Raw genomic sequence first — 22,085 nt, 5'->3', positions numbered from 1 at the left:
GGTTTTCTAGTTTTTAACATGTCATGCTCAATTGTTAACCTTTTTCTATTTTGATATTTGTTTTCTGTCATATTCTCTCCTGAAATAGGCTTTAACTGCCCATTTATTGTTATTCTGAGTTTGTTTTTGATTCTCCAGTTATTTAGGACGTCATTATAGATTTTCATCTTCATCTTGTTTATTTTTTTTTATTTTTAAAACCCTTACCTTCCATCTTAGGATCAATACTGTATATTGGCTCCAAGGCAGAAGAGTGGTAAGGGCTAGGCAATCGGGGGGTGGGGTTAAGTGACTTGTCCAGGGTCACACAGCTAGGAAATGTCTGAGGCCAGATTTGAACCTAGGACCTCTGTCTCTAGGCCTGGTTCTTAATCCACTGAGCCACCCAGCTGCCCCTGTCATCTTGTTTGTTTTTGATGTATACAGTTTTGAAAGAGAAATGTTGATGTTTTCTACAATTAGTATGTTGCTATCAATGTCTTTTAGCAGTTCAGCTGGCTTATCCTTTACAACCCTGGGCACTCTTATCATTAGGTATTTATATAAAATTTCATGATGATAGTTTCATTGTCTATGGTACCTTTATGTATAGTATAGTTTTCCTTTTTATGGCACTTGCAACCATTAATTTTTTATTATTACTTTAATTGAAATCATTCTTGTGAATGCTACTTTGAGGTAAGCTCATGAAACATAATCAATTTTCTTCTATCACAATATTTTCTTTTTTCCTTTTTTTAAATGTGAATTTTACATGTAAAAATGTTGAGTTTTTTCATTCATTTAGCCATTCTCTTGTTTTATTAAAGAATTTAATTCATTCACATATAAAGTTAGAATTATCAAGTTTCTGTTTTCCTCCATTTAATTCATTTGTATTGATTTTTTTTAATCTTTTAAGATAGTACTTAGTGTCTGTGATTTGTTTTGTTTACATTAATTTAATGAGTCTTCTCCCAGGCTCTTCCTGTTTCTCATTTCCAGGCTCTCACCAAAATTCACTGAGCTTACTTTTATTTTATTCTCTTTCATCTTCAGGCTCCTAGATTTATGGTTTATCATTACACTGATAAAAGTCTAAATTGTTTCAGTGTTTTTTTCTCTATAATGTTGTCATTGTGTAAACTGTTTCCCCAATTCTCCTTACTTGACTCTTCATAATTTCATGGAGGTCTTTCCCTTCTCCTCTGAAGTTGTCCATTTTGTCATTTCTTATGGCACAATATTTAATTCTATTCATATGCCATAATTTGTTTAGCTATTTTCCAAAAGAAGGATGGTCACTTAATTGCCAATTATGAACTACCAAACCAAAAAAGAAGAGCTGCTGAAAATTAAAAAAACATAAGCAAAACCAATCCTTCTACCTTCCATCATTGAATCAGTACTATTTATTGGTTCTGTCCTCTTCTGGGGGTGGAGTCAAAATGGCAGAGTAATCCTTAGCAGCTCTGTGCCACCATGAGAATCCTCTCTGAACCATGATTAATATATTGCCATAAAATGAATACAGGAGTGAAAGAACCAACAAGGAGACAGTGAAACAACTTTCAAGAAAAGAAAAACCTAAGAGGTATGCAATGAACATCTGGAGCACTAGAATGAGAGGAGAGCAGCAGACCCAGCAAGAAACTGTAGCAAGGAGGGAAGAGCAAGCCAAGAATGAGACACACACACCCCCACCCCACATCTACTGTCCAAGTTTCAGGAACCTAAGCCTGAGTCAACATCCAGACTCTGAGACCCTGCCTGAGCAAATAGAAGTAAAAGCCAACCCATACCCCTTGAAATTTCAAACTTGTGGAGAAGTCTGGAGCCCCCATCCCAGGGAATTCTAGTCTGGATTTGGGACAAGGACTTAATTCACACTTTGGGGTGGATGATAGTACTAAGTAAGATCTTTTTGCCTAAAGCAGAGTTCCAAGACAGCTCATGAGTGTGCCTGATTGGATCAAGTACACAATGAGACCAAAAACTTGAGACTAAGCCTGGGGCTAGAATCTGATCAGTCCCTGACCAGATCAAGATCAGAGTAAGATCAAAAGCTTACAGCTGAGCCTGAGGCAAGTCTTTAAGCTATCAGCATCACAAGGGTCAATTGAGTCAGCAGCAAGAGAGGGCTCTCAGAGCTCTCAGCCCTCAGACCATTACATCATCCCCTAAAGCCTACCTATAATTAGATAGGAAACATGAGCAAACAAAAAAAGCACCTAACTCTAAAGAATTTTTATGAACACAAAGAGCAAGGTACAGACAAAGAAGGGGACAGTGAAACCAAAGGAAACATACCCAAAATCCAAAAGAAAAATATGAATTTGATACAGATTCTGGAAGAACTAAAAAGGACTTCAAAAACCGATTAAAAAAGGCAGAAGAAAAGTGGAAAAGAGAAATTAAAGTGATGCAAGGAGAAAGGAAAGTGATGCAGTAAAAAATAGGCCAAATGAAAAAGGGAAACCAAAAACTGAAAAAGGAAAATCATGTCCTAAAAATCAGAATTGACCATCTTAAAAACTAATGATTTCATGAGAAATCAAGAACCAATAAAGCAGAAGAAAAGGAATGAAAAAGTAGAGGGAAACATGAAATATCTTATTGAAAAAAAAACACTGACCTAGAAAATAGATCTAGGAGAGACAATATGAGAATTATTGGACTACCTGAAAGCCCATGATCAAGAAAAATCCTTGAATATCATATTACAAGAAATTATCAAAGATAACTGTCCAGAGATCCTCAAACAAGAAAATAAAATTGAAATTGAAAGAATTCACAGATTCCCGCCAGATAGAAATCCTCAAATGACAACTTCCAGGAATATAATAGCTAAATTCAAGAGCCACCAAGACAAGGAAAAATACTTCATGCAGCCAAGAAAGAAACCATTCAAATACTAGTGAGCTACAATCAGGATCACACAGGACATAGAGGCCTACATTAAAGGATCAAAAGACATGGAATATGATATTCAGGAAAGCAAAAGATTTGAGTTTACAACCTAGAGTCAACTATCCACCAAAACTGAGTATATTCTTTCGGGGGGGGGGGGGAATGGGCATTCAATAAGAGAAGAGAAGATTTCCAAGCATTCCTGAGGAATAAGGCAGACCTAAACAAAAAATTTGAAGTCCAAAATATGAGACACAAGAGAAGCCCCAAAAGGTAAATAAGAAAGAGAAAATTTAAGGGACTCATTAAGGTCAAAATGTTTATATGTATACATGGAAGGAAGATTTCTGTAATTCTCAAAAATTACTCTTAATAGTAGAGAAGATAGAAGGAATTTACCCAGAAAGGGGGTGGAGAAGTAAAGCTGATTAAGATGATATGATGTATATGTAAATGCAATGATATGGAATGATATGTATGTATATGAATGATATGTAAAAATAATCAAAGGCTGAGAGGTTGCACCATGAGAAAAGGGAAGAGAGAGATAGAATGGGATAAATTATATAACATAAAGAGGCATGAAAAATCATTATAGAGAGGGGGAGAATAAGGGTGGTGATGGGTAATGCTTAAACTTTATTCTCATTGGAAAGGGCTCAGAGAGGGTAAAAGAAGCATACTCAGTGGAGTATAGAATTTTATCTTACTTCATAGAAAAGTAGAAGGTGAATAAGGCAAGGGAAGATAGAGGTAATGGAAGAGAAGGGGAAGTGAAGGGGTGACAAAAAAGCAAGGGGCAAGGAAGAACAGAGAGAAAGGGAATAGAGCAGGATTAAAAAGGGATAATATGATAGAGGGCAATGCACAATAATCCTAATGCTGAATATGAATGGGATGAACTCACCCATTAAACAGAAGTGGATAGCAGAGTGAATTAAAAACCAGAATCCTGCTATATGTTGTTTACAAGAAATACTTTGAGTCAGGGTGACTCACACATATTTAAGGTAAAATGCTGGAGCAGAATTTAGTATGCATCATCTAAAGTTAAAAAAGGAGTAGCAATCATGATACCAGACAAAGCTAAAGTAGAAACTGATCTGATTAAAAGAGATAAAGAAGGAAATTACATTATGTTAAAGGGTACTATAAAAATGTAGCAATATCATTACTAAACATTTATGCACCAAATGGTATAACATACAGATTTCTAAAGGAAAAATTAAAAGAGCTCAAGGAGGAAATACATAGCAAGATCGTATTAGCAGGGGATCTCAAACTTCCCTTTCAGAACTAAATAAACCAAAAACCATATTAAAGCAAAAAATAAATAAGAAAGTAAGGGAAATGAATTAAATGCTAGAAAAATTAGAATTAACAGATATCTGGAGAAAACTGAATAGGAATAAAAAGGAATATACCTTCTTCTCAGCAGTACATGATAACTATACAAAGATCAGCCATGTACTAGGGCATAGAAATATTGTAAGCAAATGCAGTAACAGTATGAAAGATGAAAAGAATGATCTTGCCTCTAAAGAAGAGGAAATTAAGGTAATTATATGGCAATAAATATGACATTCTAGGTGAAATAAGTGAATATTTACAAAAATATAAATTGCCTAGATTAACAAAAGAGGAAATAAAATACTTAAATAATCCTATTTCAGAAAAAGAAATTGAACAAGCCATCAAAGAACTCTCTAAGAAAAAAATCCCCAGGACCAGATGGATTCACAAGTGAATTCTATCAAACATTTAAAGAACAACTAATACAAATACTATACAAATTATTTGACAAAATAAGCAAAGGAGTCTTACCAAATTCCTTTTATGACGCAAATATGGTATTGATTCCAAAGCCAGACAGACCAAAAACAGAGAAAGAAAAACTACAGACCAATCTTCTTAATGAACATAGATGCAAAAATCTTAAATAAAATACTAGCAAAAAGATTGTAGCAAATTATCACAAGGATTATTATCTACTATGATTAGGTGGAATTTATACCAGGAATGCAAGGCTATTTTAATATTAGGAAAACCATCCATATAATTAACCATATCAATAATCAAAGATATGATTATCTCAATAGATGCAGAAAAAGCCTTTGACAAAATACAACACCCATTCCTATTGAAAACACTAGAAAGTATAGGAATAGTAGTATAGACCTGTAGAGATATTGCCAGAACAAAGGATATGTTTAAATGATGTTTAAAAATGTTTTGAAGGGATAGTTCCAAATTGTTTTCCAGAATGGCTGAACTAAAAAACAACTCCACCAATAATGCAATTGCTTACCTGTTTTCCCACCCCCATTTCAGTAATCAGCATTTACCTCTTTTGTCATTTTTGCTCATCTGATGAATATGATAAGGAGCTTCAAAGTTTCCTTATTTGCATTTCTCTTATTATTAGTTATTTAGAAGTTTTTTTGGTTTTTAATATATGATTGTTAATAACCTGAATTTCTTTCTTTGAAAACTAACTATTCACATCTTTTGGCCATTTATGAATTGACCCTTGGACTTTTAAATTTGAAAAAATTCCATGTAAATGAATATGCATATAAATGTATATGTATTTAAGCACATAAATATGTATATATACATACATAAATGTATATATTTTAAATATTAGATAGATAGATAGATAGATAGATAGATAGATAGATAGATAGATAGATCTTAGGGCACCAGGGACCTTCATCATCTATATCATTATAGAAGCAGCTAGATGGCATACTGGATAGAGCACTGTGCCTAGAGTCCAGAAGACCTGAGTTTAAATGTTACCTCAGAAACTTAATTATGTGATCCTGCGCAAGTGACTTAATTTCTACCTGCCTCAGTTTCCTCATCTATAAAATAGGAATAAAAATAACCCCTACCTCCTAGGGCTATTGTGAGGATAAAGTGAAACAATATTTGTAAAGCCCTTGTTAAACCTTAATGTACTATATAAATGTCAGGTACTACCATAGGTATTACTACTACTACTACCACTAATACTACTACTATTTTTTTTAGAGAAATTTGCTGCAAAGATTTTTTCTTGTCTTCCTTTTAATTCCAGAAATCTTTTTTATGCAAAAAATTCTTAGTTTGTGTATATTAAAACTGTCTATTTTATTTTGTATGCTCCTTCTCTTTTCTTCTCAAGTAAAACTCTTTCCTATCCCATAAATTTGAAAAGCAATTTCTTCCTCACTTCTTTTAACTTGTTTATGATGACCTTTCATATCCAGGGCATATTCAGGGTTGGGGGGGAAGGTCTTATCTTGGTATATGGTGTGAAGTATTGAAGTATTGGTCTAAATATAGTTTCTGCCATTCTCCTATTCAATTTTTTCAGTCATTTTTGTCAGTCTTTCCCTCAGTAATTGGAGTCTTTGTGCTTATCTCTTTTTTGTTAACCAGGAACACAATCTTCTGTTTGTTTATTTTTATTTTTTTAATTTCTGTTAGAAGTAAACCTATTGGAAATTTTTTATGCTCTTCTTGCCATTTTCATTATTTTATGGACACATTTATTGTTTTTATGAGGAGGAAGCAAGCAAAACCTAAAGGCAACCTCTCACAATGGAGAATAAAGAATAATTGGTGAGGCCACTATAATTTAATGAAAATAAGAATTAATTTTGAGTAAGAATGTCTGAGCCCAGGTGAATACATGAATATGTATATGTATATACATATATATACATAATACAGTCATTAACTATATTACCTTTAATAAGTCATGTGATGTCTTTGAATCTTAATTTCTGCATCTGCAAATTGTGGATATTTTCATGACTTCCTCAAAAAGACTCTCATGAGAATTGAGTAAGATGATGTGTGTCATGTAACTGAAAATCTTTTTTTTAAAACCCTTAACTTCTGTGTATTGGCTCTTAGGTGGAAGAGTGGTCAGGGTGGACAATGGGGGGTCAAGTGACTTGCCCAGGGTCACACAGCTGGGAAGTGTCTAAGGCCGGATTTGAACCTAGGACCTCCCGTCTCTAGGCCTGACTCTCAATCCACTGAGCCACCCGGCTGCCCCCATGTAACTGAAAATCTTAAAACACCACGTCTCTGTTGTTATTCCTCAGTATCATCACCATCTTCACCATCCTCACCATTCTCATCACTGCTCTCTCTTATTTCTCAAGTTTTCTGAGGGAGTTCATAGAGGAAAAGTACTGGAATGAGTGGCTATCTTGGTCTTAATCTTTTCTACTTGTGGCTGTCCAGCAGCTGAACAATATTCTCTCCTGAAAGGGAGTCTGGGGCCTGAGGAAATATAGGTGGAAGGGTTTAAAGACTAAGGGAGAAAGAACATAAGGAGAGAAGAAAGACACAGACAAAGGGTTCGACAGCATGGGATTCAGTCGGTGTTGCTGCTCTGATGGCATTGAGAGAGAGCCACACGTGAACCCAGTTTTTATTGCCGATGCAAGGAATGGGGAATGGGAGGTAGTTAATGAACATGTGACATGGTAGAGAATTTAACATTCGCTCGCTTAAGAACCACAAGATCAAAGAGGTGAGGAGGCTAAGAAGTCATCACCCAGCCCAGAGGTGCATTTGACCTTCGGACTGTAGGCTTGAGGAATGGTCAGAATACCATAAGATTAGAATTCCACTTTATTACAAGGATGGAGACGACTGGTACATGAGCACATTGCTCATGAGAGTCAGCTTTCGAATACATCTTTAATACTTTCATGCTCAGTTCATGCCTTGAACCCAACTCTATTTAATTCTATAGACTATCGTACAGGGGGGTGAGATGACTGTTTTTTATAATTGAATAAGAGTAACTGGCTTTAAGATCATTCCCTATCGACTTGCTCAGAGCATCCTTGGTCCATATCTACTGATGAAGATGGGTTTTCCTTTTCCCTTGTGGTGTTGGGTTTTTTCCTACTCTTTTGAAAGCTTTTCACTCTGTGTATCTCAGCGATTGTGAGTAGATTGTATGATGACATCAATTCCAAATATAGTCCTTAAAATTGTATGGATCACTCTTTTGTCTGGAGGCTTTGGCTAATAGGTCTGTCTATAAGGATATCTAGTCCCAGTATATTCACTGAAGCCTAAAGGCATTTTGAAATTTCTCTCTACGGTACAGACATTTGTCACCTGCTTTGGCAAGATTTGTTTTATCATTTGTTGTAGCCGCCTGATTATATCTTTCTAGTTATATAATAGATGCTCAATTTTAACGAATCTGTACTTTCCACCATTTTCTTGTATAATCAGTATTGATTATTGTTGTTTTTAGCATAGTTCTAGGGCACCTGTCTCTAGAGGAATCCTCAGGCTCCTGAACATACCATTCTTTTGGCACATGGCTCAAAGAACTTAGTCTTTTCTGCTTTCTCACCTCCCATCTCCCACTTCATCCCTTGATTCTCTCATATGTTACATTCTCATTTCAATCCAATGAACACTATAAGGCAATGATATGTGCTGGAAAGACTATTAAACTTAGGGTTTAGAAGATGCTGGGTTCAAATGCCAACCCTGACCTTTATGAACTGTATGACTCTGGGTACTTAATGTCTTTGAGCCTCAGTTTCCTCATATGTAAAACAATAAAATAGCACTTACTTCCTAGAGATATCGAGAGGAGCAAATGAGATCATGCGGATAATATACTGCCTTGTGAATTTTAAAATCACTTGATAATGCAAGTTATTAATATCATTGGCATTATTATTTTTAGTAAGCTAAACTCATAGTGCAGTTGGACAGGGTGAGGGGAACAGACTTGAAATCTACAGCCTTTGATTTAATACCACCTCAGTCATTTACTACTTGTAGGACCTTGGGGGGTCTCAGTTTCTACTTCTGGGAAATGATCAGTCTAGAGCAGCAGGGGTTCCCAAACTTTTTTGGCCTACCACCCCCTTTCTAGAAAAAAATATTATTACTTAGTGCCCTGGAAATTATGAAACTATTTATTGAACTCAGAATAGAATGTAATACAAAAAAAGTGTGGCCATCACTGTGCCCCTGGATCGCTGCAGCACCCACCAGGGGGCAGTAGCACCCACTTTGGGAATCACTGGCCTAGACCTAACTCTGCCTTCCCTTTCAACTCTACATCTATGAGCCTGTGGCTGGAAATGCTCTCAGATTTGCGACAGAGATATCACTGTGGTTCTAAACCATGAATAGACATGCATACAAGAAGTTTCATCTCTCCTGGCTGGGAATGATTTATTCCACCTTCACCAATCAGCCACTCCATCAACAAACATTTGTTAGACCCTTTCATATTCTAGAATCAGGGTATATAAAGACAAAGATGAAACAAACTCTACAAGAGGGCAAACACTTTGTCTTCGGTGCCATAGGAAAGCTCTCATTTTCTTTGGAATTCTCTTTGTCATTCCCCTGCCCCCACGGAAGAGAATGATTTTGGAGAAGGTCAGATCCATCCAGGCTTGAGGTAGAATTTCCAATCTCCCACTGCGGCTGTTGTTGTTGCACCGAACTCATAGGTGCTCTGCGTATGTCAAGAAAATAATTGGCAGGCAGCATCATTTTCATCTAAATGCCGACATCTGCACAGCTTCCCTTTACCTTCTCATCTTCTCGAACGACTTGTTTATCATTTGTCATTGTCATCCGAGAGCTCAGGATTTCTCCAAGTGCTCTAAGTGATTTGGGCAAAATGAGAATGTTTACCCAGCAAAACATTTGCTGATGACGAGTCCTTCAGAGGCAGGCTGTCTCCCAGCCTGTTCCTTGCCTTTGTCCTGGCCGATGTGCACTATTTAATTTCAAGAGGGCTAATTAGTGCAGAATAGACTTCTTGGTTGTTGACGATACAGAGCAAATGAGAGACCCCACTGCGAAGAACCAAATGGAAACAATGCCCCCAAAACTGGATTTAAATCTCGAAAACCATGATGGAATTACCAGAGTGACAAGGCCACCAGCTGTTTATGGGCTTTTAAATCCTCCTAATGAACAGCCTGGTGATCTTCGAGTACACAAGCACTTGGGGATTTTCTTTTTAGGAAAAGAAAATCCACAAGGATGCCTGCTTTTCTATGAAGAGTGTCCTGTTTTCTGCTCCTTTGGGTGATGAATCACAGATTTAGGGCTAGAAGGGACTTTGGAGATCTCAGGATGTTAGAGTTGAAAGGAACTTTTAGAATCATTTTGTCTACACAGAGCTTAATGACGATCTAACCAACAAAGGGTCATCCAGCCTCCTCCTGAAGAGTTCCAATAAATGAGAACAATCTATTTCCCCAAACCTCTCTTTCTGCTGAAGAACAGCTCTAATTATTAGGAAGGTTTTTCTGACTTCGTATTTAAATATGCCTCTTACCTTCTACTCAATGATGCTAATTCTCTTATTTTATTTTAAAAATATTTTTCCATGGTTATGTAATTCATTTTATCTCCCTCTCTTCTTCCCTCCCCCCTCCCAGATCTAAGAATCAATTCCACTACGTTATACATGTATTATCACTTGATACCTATTTCCATATTATTCATTTTTGTAATAGACTAATCTTTTAAAACCAGATCCCCAGATCCTGTACCCATGTAAACAAGTGATAAATGATGTATTTTTCTTCTGCATTTCCACTCCCACAGTTCTTTCTCTGGATGTGGAGAGCGTTCTTTCTCCTAAGTCCCTCAGGATTGTCCTGGATCGTTGCATTGTTACTAGTAGCAAAGTCAGTTACATTTGATTGTGCCACAATGTTTCAGTTACTGTGTACAATGATTTCCTGGTTCTTCTCCTTTCACTCTGCATCAGTTCAAGGAAGTTCTTCCAGTTCATACAGACATCAAGCAATTCATCATTCCTTACAACATAATAGTATTCCATCACCACCAGATACCACAATTTGTTCAGTCATTCCCCAATCGAGGGACACCCCTCATTTTCCATTTTTTTGCCACCACAAAGAGTAATGCCATGAATATTTTTGTACAAACAATTTTTATTATGTCTTTGAGGTACAAACTTAGTAGTACTATTGCTGGATCAAAGGGCATGCATTCTTTTAAAGCCCTTTGGGCACAATTCCAAATTGCCTTCCAGAATGATTGGACATTGATGCCAGTTCTGCCAAGGAGAATAATCCAAAACCTTCCATCACATGTCCATCCATCATGTATGTGAAGACAGCCATCCCATTCTCCCACCTGCCCTTCTCTACTCTTGAATTCTCTCTACTCCAAGCTCAGAATTCCCAGTTCTGAACTTCATATAATATAGACCCAAGACTTTTCAGTTTCCTGATTGCCTTCCTCTGGCATAGTCCAGTGTATTAATGTCCTTTATTCATTGAGATATCCAGAACTAATCACAACAATATTCTCACTAGGAAATAGGATAGGCACTTGGTTACCACTTTCTTATTCCTGGTGGCTCTGCCTTTTTTCTCCTCTAAAATCCTTATCTTCTGTCTTAGAATTAATACCATATATTAGTTCCAAGGCAGAAGAGAGAGGTAAGGCTAGACAATGGGGATTAAGTGACTTGCCCAGGGACACACAGCTAGGAAGAGTTTGAGGCCATATTTAAACCCAAGACCTCTCATCTCCAGGCCTGGCCCCCAATCCACTAAGTCACCTAGCTACCCCCAGATCTGCCTCTTTTAAGATCATCTGGCCTAGATAGATACCTCATTTTGTAGTTGAGGAAAAAATATCAGGGTTCTTAATCTGATTTCTGTGAATAATATTAATAATTCTATTTCTATATAATTGGTTTCCTTGGTAATCCTATGTATTTTACACACTTTAAAACATTCTTGGGGCAGGTAGGGAGTTTAGTGGATAGAGAGCCTAGAGACTGAGGACAGAGACATCTGGATAGAAGAGATCTTGAGTTCAAATTTTGTTTTCCTACCTGTGTGACCCTGGGCAAATCACTTAACCCCCATTGCCTAACCCTTATTGATCTTCTGCTTTGGAACCAATACACAGTATTGATTCCAAGATGAAGGGTAAGGGTTTTTTAAAAAGTCATTACTCTGAGAACAGCTTCACCAGACTACCCAAGGGCTCTATGACACATATGTAAAGGTTAAGAGCCCAGAAAGGGAAAAAGGATGAGCCCTTGGCCATACAGATAAAAAGTGACAGATATGGATTTGATCAGGGTCATCTGATGAAGCAAAGGTATAGACAATTGAGATAAACTCTCTTGCCCTAGGAGTCCCATATAGGCAGCTAATATGGTCCAGCCAGGATGGGAAGGAGAATAATGGGTCATCAGGACTGACAATGACTTCAAATGTCAGAGAGAGGCATTTGTATTGATTTAGAGGCAACAGGGAACCAGTGAAGCTTGAATGATTGCTGGAAATAGATTGCATGGACAAGAGGTAAGGGAGAGGAGGTGGTCAGGGATGAACTGATAAATAAATCCAAGGCAGACTGGATCATCATTTAGATTCCTTGTTCAATTGGGGAATGAAGGACAAAGTACAAGAGTGGAGACAGGATGAACAGTCAGTCTTCCATCACCCCTCTTCCCATTTGCTGCCAATCGTCTACTACATTGGACTGAACATTTGTGCCACCCCTGGTCTTTGTATGCTGGTGTCTGGATATCTCTGTACTCTTCTCAATTTAACCTCTGTTACTGTCATCATAATACAAGTCATTTATAGATTAATTTACTGACATCTCATTTGAACCCCAGAATCAACCCTATGAGATAAGGCTATTATTAGCATCCTGATTTTATGAATGAGGAAACTACAGCTCATAGGATTCAAGTGACTTGCTTAGCATCTCGCAACTAGTCAATGTTCTAAAAAGAATTTGAATCCAGGTCTTTCTGAGTCCAAACTCCTGCACTGTTTCTCAGTCATTTCTTCTCATTCATATTACCTTCATTCATTTTGCATTAATGGATTCAGTCTCATTGTTTTCTTCTTGGTGCCCTCAGCCAGGCAGAGGGACACTGAGCCACTGGCTCCTGGCTTGTTCCTTGGATTGAGCTATAGAGTATAGGTCATAGATAAAGAAAGTCTTGCCCAACAGAATTAATGAGAGGGATGATCTTTTTCATGTAGTAGTGGGCCGGAGACCAAGGTCATGCTAGAAAAATGGATTTTACAGAAAAACTAAAATTGGGAATTTTCCCCCACTATTGTTATGAAAAGGAGAATCCAGGTGCCTGAAATAATAAGGGGAAGTGTAGCCTGGCAACACACTTCCTTCTCTCCTTTATCACTGAATTTGGGAATATGAATCTCCTTTCAAAAACATGTTAGTGACTTATTTTAGCTTTCTTTGTATCCCCGGGGATTAGCATACTAAAAGTGCTTAATAAGTACAGGTTGAGTGATTAATCCATTGATTTATTCTTACCCCCTTGTAAGTCATCCTTTTTGATGTTATTTTAATTCATACATTTTAATTCATAAATTCATCCTTATTTATTTTAATTCATAAACATAGAATTCCCATTAGTCAATCAATTAGCATTTGTTAATATGTGCCAGGCACTGTGCCATGGGTACTGGGTATAAGTACCAGTTTTTTATATAAGGTACCGCTGGGTACTTATATAAAAGAACCTTTTCCTTTAAGACTTTGGGAAAAGGGGGATTAGAGGATATAAAAAACTCTGAGTCACCCATAATACCTTAAGATTTCTAAAGTGCTTTCTGTATAACACACTTGTGAAATAAGAATCATCCCCATTTTACAGTTTAAGAAATTGAGACTTTGATTAAGTATTTGTCCTGGATCGCCCAATCAGCAAGCATCTCAATGGAGATTTAAATCCAAGTCTATCCTGCAGATGGAAGAAATTTATACTATATTAAAGAAAATCACCTCCCCAAAAACCCTAGACCAGAGATCTCAGAAAGCTGCCTTCCATTCATAAGATCATAGATCTACAGCTGGAAGGGATCTCAGAAATCATATGGGTCAACCCTATCATCTTACAGAAGAATAAACTGAGACTTGAGGAAGTACTTTTTATAGAACATAATGTGGCCCATTGGTTTTTTCCTCATGGGTAGACCTTTTAAGAATGATTATAAGAGATTTTAAGTCTTCAGTGGAATGTAAGCTCCTTGAGGGAAGGCACTACTTCATTCTTGTCTTTGCATAATGTCTAACACATAGTAGCAGCTTTCTTGCTGATTTGAGCTGAATTGAGCTGAATTGTCAGTAAATTAGCTGAATGTAAGTTTCTTTTTTAAAAAATTTATTTATTTAGAATATTTTCCCTTGATTATGTGATTCATGATTTTTCCCACCTTTCTTCCCTCCTCCCTCCTGGAGTTGATGAGCAATTCCACTGGGTTATCCATGTATCATTGTTCAAAACCTATTTCCTTTTCATTTATGTTTGCACTAGGGTGACCATTTAGAGATAACAACCCATATCATGTTCCCATTGAACATGATTGATCATATGTTTTCCTTCTGCCTTTCTGCTCCCACAGTTCTTTCTCTGGATGTGGATACATTCTTTCTCATAAGTTCCTCGGGATTGTCCTGGGTCATTGCATTGCAGCTAGTAGCAAAGTCAGTTACATTCAATTGTGCCACAGTGTATCCATCTCTGTGTACAATTTTCTCCTGGTCCTGCTCATTTCACTCTGTATCAGTTCCTGGACGTCGTTCCATTTCACATGGAATTCCTCCAGTTCATTATTCCTTTGAGCGCAATAGTATTCCATCACCAACAGATACCACAATGTGTTCAGCCATTCCCCAATTGAGGGACATCCCCTCATTTTCCAATTTTTTTGCCACCACAAAAGAGTGCAGCTATAATATTTTTGTATAAGTTTTTTTTCCTTATTATCTCTTTGGGGTATAGACCCGCAGTGATATGGCTGAATCAAAGGGCAGGCATTCTTTTAAAGCCCTTTGGGCATAATTCCAAATTGCCATCCAGAATGGTTGGACCAATTCACAACTTTACCAACAGTGTATTAGTGTCCCAATTTTGCCACATCCCCTCCAACATTTATCACTTTCCTTTGCTGACATATTGGCTTTGAATGTAAGTTTCTTGAGGGTGGGGACTCCTTTTCCTTTTGGCTGGTATCCACAGTGGCTAAGCACAGTTGTAGGCACTTAATGAATTATTGCATTGGGTTGGGTTGAATTATTTAATTACAAATCATTTTTTCTGAAGGGATCTTAACCCACATCTCCATAACAAATGTTTTCTATCACTCTGAATGCCAAATAATCTCTCAACCTGGGAACATACTTTTCCCCTCTATTGTGATGTTCTGTGGTTTGCAAAGTATGTTCAAATATAGAGTAACTGGTGTTAAAGCAGAACCTCTGTGGGAGAAATAGGAACACCCCCTGTGTCTTCTCTGGCAGCTTGGAATTCTGCACATACATCACTTTTGGGCCTGGGATTCAGCAGCTGCCAAAGAGTAAACACCCTCTCAAGGACTGTGTCCCTGCAAGGGGTAGGGAGGGGTGTCCTGAAAGAAGAGCCCTTTCTACCCCCACCCCAAAAACTCCCTAGGCTCCTCTATTTGTGTTACAATTAATAAAGGGCTAAGAGACCCTCTCAGAAAAGTTGGCTTGGGTACAGAGAATTTCAACTGGAACCCTGCTACTCAGCAGGCCACCAAGATTTTGGGAAGACAAAACAATGCAACAATGAAATGTCTCATATTTACTTTTTTTTTCCCCTCTTGAAAGTAAAACAAAAGCATGAATGGGCTATCAGATTTTCTGCTTTTCCAGTGATACCTGCTTACAATTCAATTGAAATTATGCTAATTCCACAATTGCAATTTTCCATGTTGGCTTTTATCTCCCGGGGACCACCCTGCCTGCCTTGGGTTTCACTTTAATATTAGCTCTGGAGGAAATAGTCATACCTGTCTTGAGCACAATTTTGGCAGATGAATATCATTCTCTGCAGGAAGCTTCTGTCCCAGGAGCTCAGAACTGTTCTAATGATCATGTACAACTAGCAATAATTCTTCTTACCTGATATGGACCAAGCCAGAGTGCCATTTTCACTACTGTTCACCCAGGTAGTCCATTTCTTGGGGAATGCCTTTGTTATTATGCTCCCTTCATAAGTGTCTTCAGGGTTAGATTTTGGCATTACTGCGTGCAAAATCTGTATCTAACTAGAGAGAGAAAGAGAAAGAGAAAGAGAGAGAGAAGCATCCCTACTAGATTGTAAGCAACAGATAGACAATAGATATAGATGAATGGACAGACAGATGGATGGATAGATGGGTGGATGGATAAATATCCCAACTAGATTGTAAATGAAAGATATATAGATAGATCAATATAGATGGGCAGAGAGACGAATAGATGGATGGACAGACAGATGGATGCATGGCAATAGATAATTATCCCTACTAGATTTTAAATGATAGATACAGACAGAGATAGATCAATATAGACAGAAAGACAGACAGATGATAGCTGTGTAGATGGATAGACAGATAGGTGCCTATATATACATAGACAGATGATACATAGATACGTAGGTACATACATATGTATACTTATTTACATGGACAGATAGACAGATACACACATACATATATACACAGACAGATGGATAAGTAGATGATAGATATGTAGATAGATACATACACACATTCATAGACAGAGGAGAGGCGAATGGATAGATAGATGGATGAATGGATGGATGGTTGGGTAGGTAGGTAGGTAGGTGAGTGGGTGGGTATGGTAGGTTGGTAGGTAGGCATAGTTTGGGAGTTGGAGGTCCTCATTCTAGTCACTTATTATCTGTCAGATAATGGGCAATTCAATTAGTCTCCTTCCACCCCAGTTTCCCCTTCTCTGGTTTCATCAGCAGGTCTTCACTATCATAATTAGTGTTTACATAATGTTTTAGGGTTCACAAAATACTTTCTTTACACGATATCATTTGGTTCTCACAACAACCCTAAGAAAAGAACCTTGTTCAGCTCTATCCGGTGGCTCCAAGAGAGCCAAGAAGACCGGAAAGGGGAGGGATCTAGAGTCGAGTCTCTGTAGCTAGAACCTACGTTATACATAAAGAGAATCATAGTTTTAGAAACTACGTAGTCTAAGCCTCATTAACATTTTTAAATGAGTTTTATTACCTGCTTTTTGTGTTTTCATGTCTTAATCATTTCGGTATGCAGCCTCTTCCTCCCACTGAGCACCCCTAGAATTGAACCCTTTCTCATAATGAGGAAAGACCATTAAATATAAAGAAAGTAGCATAATGGTCACTGTGTCTGAGCACAGTGCACCACCCTCAGCGTTCACTGCGTCTTTGACAAGAGGAATGATGTTGGTTTCTCATAATCTGTTCTCTGGGACCAAGATGAGGCATTAGAATTACACAGATTTCTACTTCTTTTTAATAATTTTCCCCATTCCCATTGTTAAGACCACAATATATACTGTTTTCTTGCTGTCGCTCTACTCTTCCAGTCTTCCCACGTTTCTGAATTTTTCATATTTGCTATTATTCACAAGATAGGAATGTTGATTTTTATTTTTCCAATTCCACAGAGGAACAATTTTTGGTCATTGTTTTCTGACATCTTGCGGTTCAGATTCTCTCCCTCCCATCCTGTTCCCACCCTCCTGCCCCAAGGTAGTAAATAGTCTGATATGGGTTATCTCAGGGCTTTCATGCAATACATTTAATTTTATTAAATTTTTTTCTTTTTTTTTTTAACCCTTAACTTCTGTGTTCTGTGCTCATAGGTGGAAGGAGTGGTAAGGGTGGGCAATGGGAGTCAAGTGACTTGCCCAGGGTCACACAGCTGGGAAGTGTCTGAGACAGGATTTGATATTAAATTTTTTTCAACTAAATTTAGAGACAATTTCAGACAACTCTTTCCTGATGTTTTGCCATTCAGATGTCTGAAGCCCTAACAGTGAAATTGAGGACATTTAACTTGGTTAGCCATTCCCCAGTCCAAGGAAACCTACTGCACTTCCAATCAACTTTAGTGACCTTTCTCACATCATTCCAAATGATTCTCTAGACTCAAGACTCCACCTGCAGTTCTCAGAGAAGGAAATTGAGAACAGAGAGACTTGCCTAAGGGTGTGAGTCCTACAGAATAGCAGAGAACCTGAATGGGACCCCCAAGCTCCTCTGACACTATAATTCATGTTCTACTCTGTTTGGGCCCTCACCACAGCAAGTCCCAAATGAGTCTCATGTTTTCTACCCTTTTATGGTGCATTAAGAAACATTCTGGGGGGCAGCTGGGTAGCTCAGTGGATTGAGAGTCAGGCCTAGAGACGGGAGGTCCTAAGTTCAAATCCAGCCTCAGACACTTCCCAGCTGTGGGACCCTGGGCAAGTCACTTGACCCTCATGGCCCACCCTGACCACTCTTCCACCAAGGAGCCAATACACAGAAGTTAAGAGTTTAAAAAAAAAAAAGAAAAAAGAAACATTCTGTGGAAAGATGTGAGCGATGGTCTCCTTGGCATCCTCAGGCTGGTGGGCGAGCCTCTTGGCTTCCCAGCAGTCTACATGACAATGGGTCAGATTATACAGAGAATGAGAAACTCGGGGTAGCCCCCTAGTGAGAAGCTTCTGTCAGCATCTGAATAATTAAGTTCCTAATGGCATTAATTGGTGCTTCATTTTGTGTTTATTTCCAGATAACTTGTTCAAGCCAAAGGAGAGATGCATTTCAGAGAAGGAGATGCATATGAGATCTAAGAGGTACCGAGCGACTCCTGCTTAGATTCTTTCTGTATTAAGCGTGTCCTGCCTCTGCTCTGCTCACAGGACTTCGTATGGCCCTCCGAGAGAGGGTACCCATGTGTTCCACACACCTGCATCCTTTGGAGATGGATGAGGGACACTAACAAAGACCAGTTTTCTCTTCTCAGCCTTGGAAGGCAGGAGGACATGGTACCGCGCTGCCTCCAAGGTTGCCAAGCCAGGAGGGTGAGGGCTGTGGCCGCCAGCTGCCCTGAGCCTGGGCATAGCAGAGGGAAGCATGGCTGGGATCCAAGGTGCTCTAAAGCAAAACCGAAGGATGAGGCAGTTCTTGGAGTAACTTGGAACCCTTCCTTGGGCTCAGGGAAATTCTTGACACAACTCACATTCAATTGGATCCAGTTCACCAAGTTTTATTTAGCATATTAAGCCCCTGCTATGGTCCAGAGGCTGGCTTTGGTGATAGAAATGAAACAGCCCCTACTCTAAAATAGCTTCCGCTCTACAGGGAAGATATAATGTGTGTCCAGATAAGCAAGTGAAAAATCAATATAAAGTGATTTGGGACAGACATTAATGAGCAAACAGAAAAGTTTGTGTTTCTCTTAAAAGCGTTAGGGAGCTATAGAAGCTTCTTGGGCAGGAGAATGATATGGTCAGACCTGAGCTTTTTTTTTTTTTTTTTTTTTTTTTTAGTTTTTAGGGTTTTTTAAATTATTTTTTTATTTTGAATATTTTCTCCTAGTTACATATTTCATGTTCTTTCCCTCTCCCCCAATCCCCCTAGCCATCCCACAATTCCACTGGGTTTTACACATATCATTGATCAAGACCTAATTCCATATTATTGATAATTGGACTAGAGTTATCGTTTAGTGTCTACCTCCCCAATAATATTCCCATCAGCCCATGTGTTCAAGCAGTTGTTTTTCTTCTGTGTTTCTCCTCCCACAGACCTGAGTTTTGAGAACCACAGTGTGCTTCTGTTTGGCCCTGAATTAGTTAGAAGCCATTGAGCTGGGGACAGCTGGGTGGCTCAGTGGATGGAGAGCCAGGCCCAGAGACAGGAGGTCCTGGGTTCAAATCTGGACTCAGACATATCCTAGCTGGGTGACCCTGGTCAAGTCACTTCACCCCCATTGCCTAGCCTTCACCACACTTCTGCCTCAGAACCAATACACAGTATCGATTCCAAGATGGAAGGTGAGGATTAAAAAAAAGAAGAAGAAGCCATTGAGATGCTCCTTCACCTGCAAAGGGAATCCTGTCTGCTACAGAGCTAACCAATGGCCTGCCAGCATTGGCTTAAAGACTTGCAGTAATGGGAAGTGCATCCTGGTCTACTTTTAGATAAGGTTTCTCCTGACATCGAGTCTCTCTGCCCCTGCGACCTCTGAGCATCCTTCTCCTTCCCACTTCAGAGGACAGAGCGCGGGTCTCCTTTGCTTTCTGTGGGACAGAGAGCCTGTCCGACGCGTGGAGGCAGCTGCCATGCTCCCGCTGAGTCTTCTCTTCTCCAGTATCGGCATCCCTGGCTCCTTCCACCAATACCCGGATGGCATAATAACAATTGGCAGCTGCTTTCCGATTTTAACATCAACCAAAGCCCGATACTTTAAAGTAACTGAATTTTGGTGCAAATAGAAGGGCCAAAAGCGTAATCAGAGCAGCAGCATTTATTTCGTGTCTTCAGGTTTGCAAAGTGCTTTATAGATATCATCTCCCCATTTTACAGATGAAGAAACTGAAACAGACAAAATGAAGTGACTTGCTTAGAGTCGCCCAGCTAGGAAGAGTCTGAAGCTGGATCTGAACTCACATCTTCCTAACTCCAGGTTCGACATTCTACCCCCTGTACCACCTCGCTGCCGAGTGTGCCCAGAAGTCTGGTTCACTGGGAGCCAAGTTACTTTGACTCATTCAGCTCAAGGTCTGGCTCCATCCCTCCAAGCTGGGGGAGCAGATAGATTCAGGGCTCACTTGCTGACTTACCATCTTGGGAAAAGCTTCCTGTGGTCCCAGGAATCTGGCCTGAGGAATCCACCCAGATCGATCTGCCACGCTTTTTCCCCACGCCTGGCGCTCGGGCTGCAGCACAGCGAGGCCTGAATAACGGAGCACCGGCGGGAAAGCTCTCCTGGCTGACATTTCATTAGTCTGACAAAATAGGCGGCGATACGAGGAATTATAATAATTACCCGAATCTATAGTGCACTGATCTGCATTAATAAAAGTGAACACACTTTCCAGGCGCCGCCTTTGATTTTGATCGAGTTAAATTGTTTACTTGGTAATTGGTGAAATTCGATAATCCGCAGCGAGGCTGCGGGTGATTAACTGAGAGGGAGGATAAACTTGCGTGTGCCGGTAACGGTCTGAGCCGCTGCAAGCTGGCACACGCCTCCAGTGGGCCATCAGGCTCGAAACATTTCCACTTGCCAAGCGGCACCACAGCAAGCAACACGGAAACACCCATGATGTCGACGAAGCCGGCCATGACGGCTCCTGGAGCCCTCGAAGAGCTACAAAGAACGTGGCACACACCTGCCACGTCAGGAGGGCAGATGTTATTTTTCAGTTCAATCCAACAAACACTTATTAAACTGTACCAGGCACTGGGCCGAGTCCGTGGGATATGGAGAGAGAAAGGAAGCCGTGGCTGCCCCCCCCCCCAGGAGTTTACATTTGACTAGACAGCTCGGACACTCACGTAGATAAGGAATTCTCAGGTGATTTGAAGGGAGGGAGAGCTCTGGCCACTGAGGAGATGGAGAAAGGTTTCACATGGGAAGTCCCATGACCCAAAACTTGATGAAGCAAGTGAGGAGAGAGGAAGAGCCTGCGTGATCATTTAGGGACGAGAGGCAGAATGCCAAGTTCAGGAAATAGCAGGGAGGCCAGTTGATCTGGAAATGTGGAGGGCATGAAGGGGCATCCACCCAGAAGGGCCGCCATCTTTGCTGGCAGCCAGTCCTCGGGCCCCTTTAGAGTAAGGTCAGAATAACGGAGCCCCAGAGAGAAAGTTCTGGCATGAAACCAACCTGAAAAGTAGACAGGAGCCAAACTGCGAGGGGCTTTATTGTCTTTAAATCCTTATTTAGAGCATCGTGTATTGCTTCTAAGAAGAAGAGGAGGAGTTATGCTTCGGACATGCTGTAGGACATCCTTTTGGAAGTGCCAAGGAGGCTCTCAGTGCTTTTGATCTTAAGGAGAAGAGGCTGGTGATGGAGATTTGAGAGCCATCTGTGTAAGGAGGATATTTTGACCTCTGGGTGTAGAGGAGATCCCCAAGGAATAGATAGAATGTAGGAAGAAGACAGAAGGTCCAAGACAGAATTATTGGGAAAGGAAGATCATAGAGGATTATGTTAGTGAAGGAGTCAGTTGGGGAAGTCAGACGAGTAGAAGGTGAACCAAGGAAGGCGAGAGAGAGAGAGAGAGAGAGAGAGAGAGAGAGAGAGAGAGAGAGAGAGAGAGAGAGAGAGAGAGAGAGAGAGAGAGAGAGATTCTTTTTT

The 22,085-nt window shown here is 39.5% G+C and overlaps 1 protein-coding gene across 1 annotated transcript in view; it reads left to right on the top strand.

The window, feature by feature from the left end:
* The window catches only part of C2H10orf90 (chromosome 2 C10orf90 homolog), a 293,189-nt gene that overhangs the window by 265,524 nt on the left and 5,580 nt on the right, over positions 1 to 22,085 (top strand). The window contains exon 8 of the mRNA XM_044659242.1: positions 18,507 to 18,570. Coding sequence (XP_044515177.1) covers positions 18,507 to 18,570 — 64 coding nt within the window. The remainder of the gene's footprint in view (positions 1 to 18,506; positions 18,571 to 22,085) is intronic.

This window comes from Gracilinanus agilis, chromosome 2, assembly GCF_016433145.1.
Source record: "Gracilinanus agilis isolate LMUSP501 chromosome 2, AgileGrace, whole genome shotgun sequence".
NCBI lineage: Eukaryota > Metazoa > Chordata > Mammalia > Didelphimorphia > Didelphidae > Gracilinanus > Gracilinanus agilis.
This window is presented reverse-complemented; position numbering and strand designations above follow the sequence as displayed.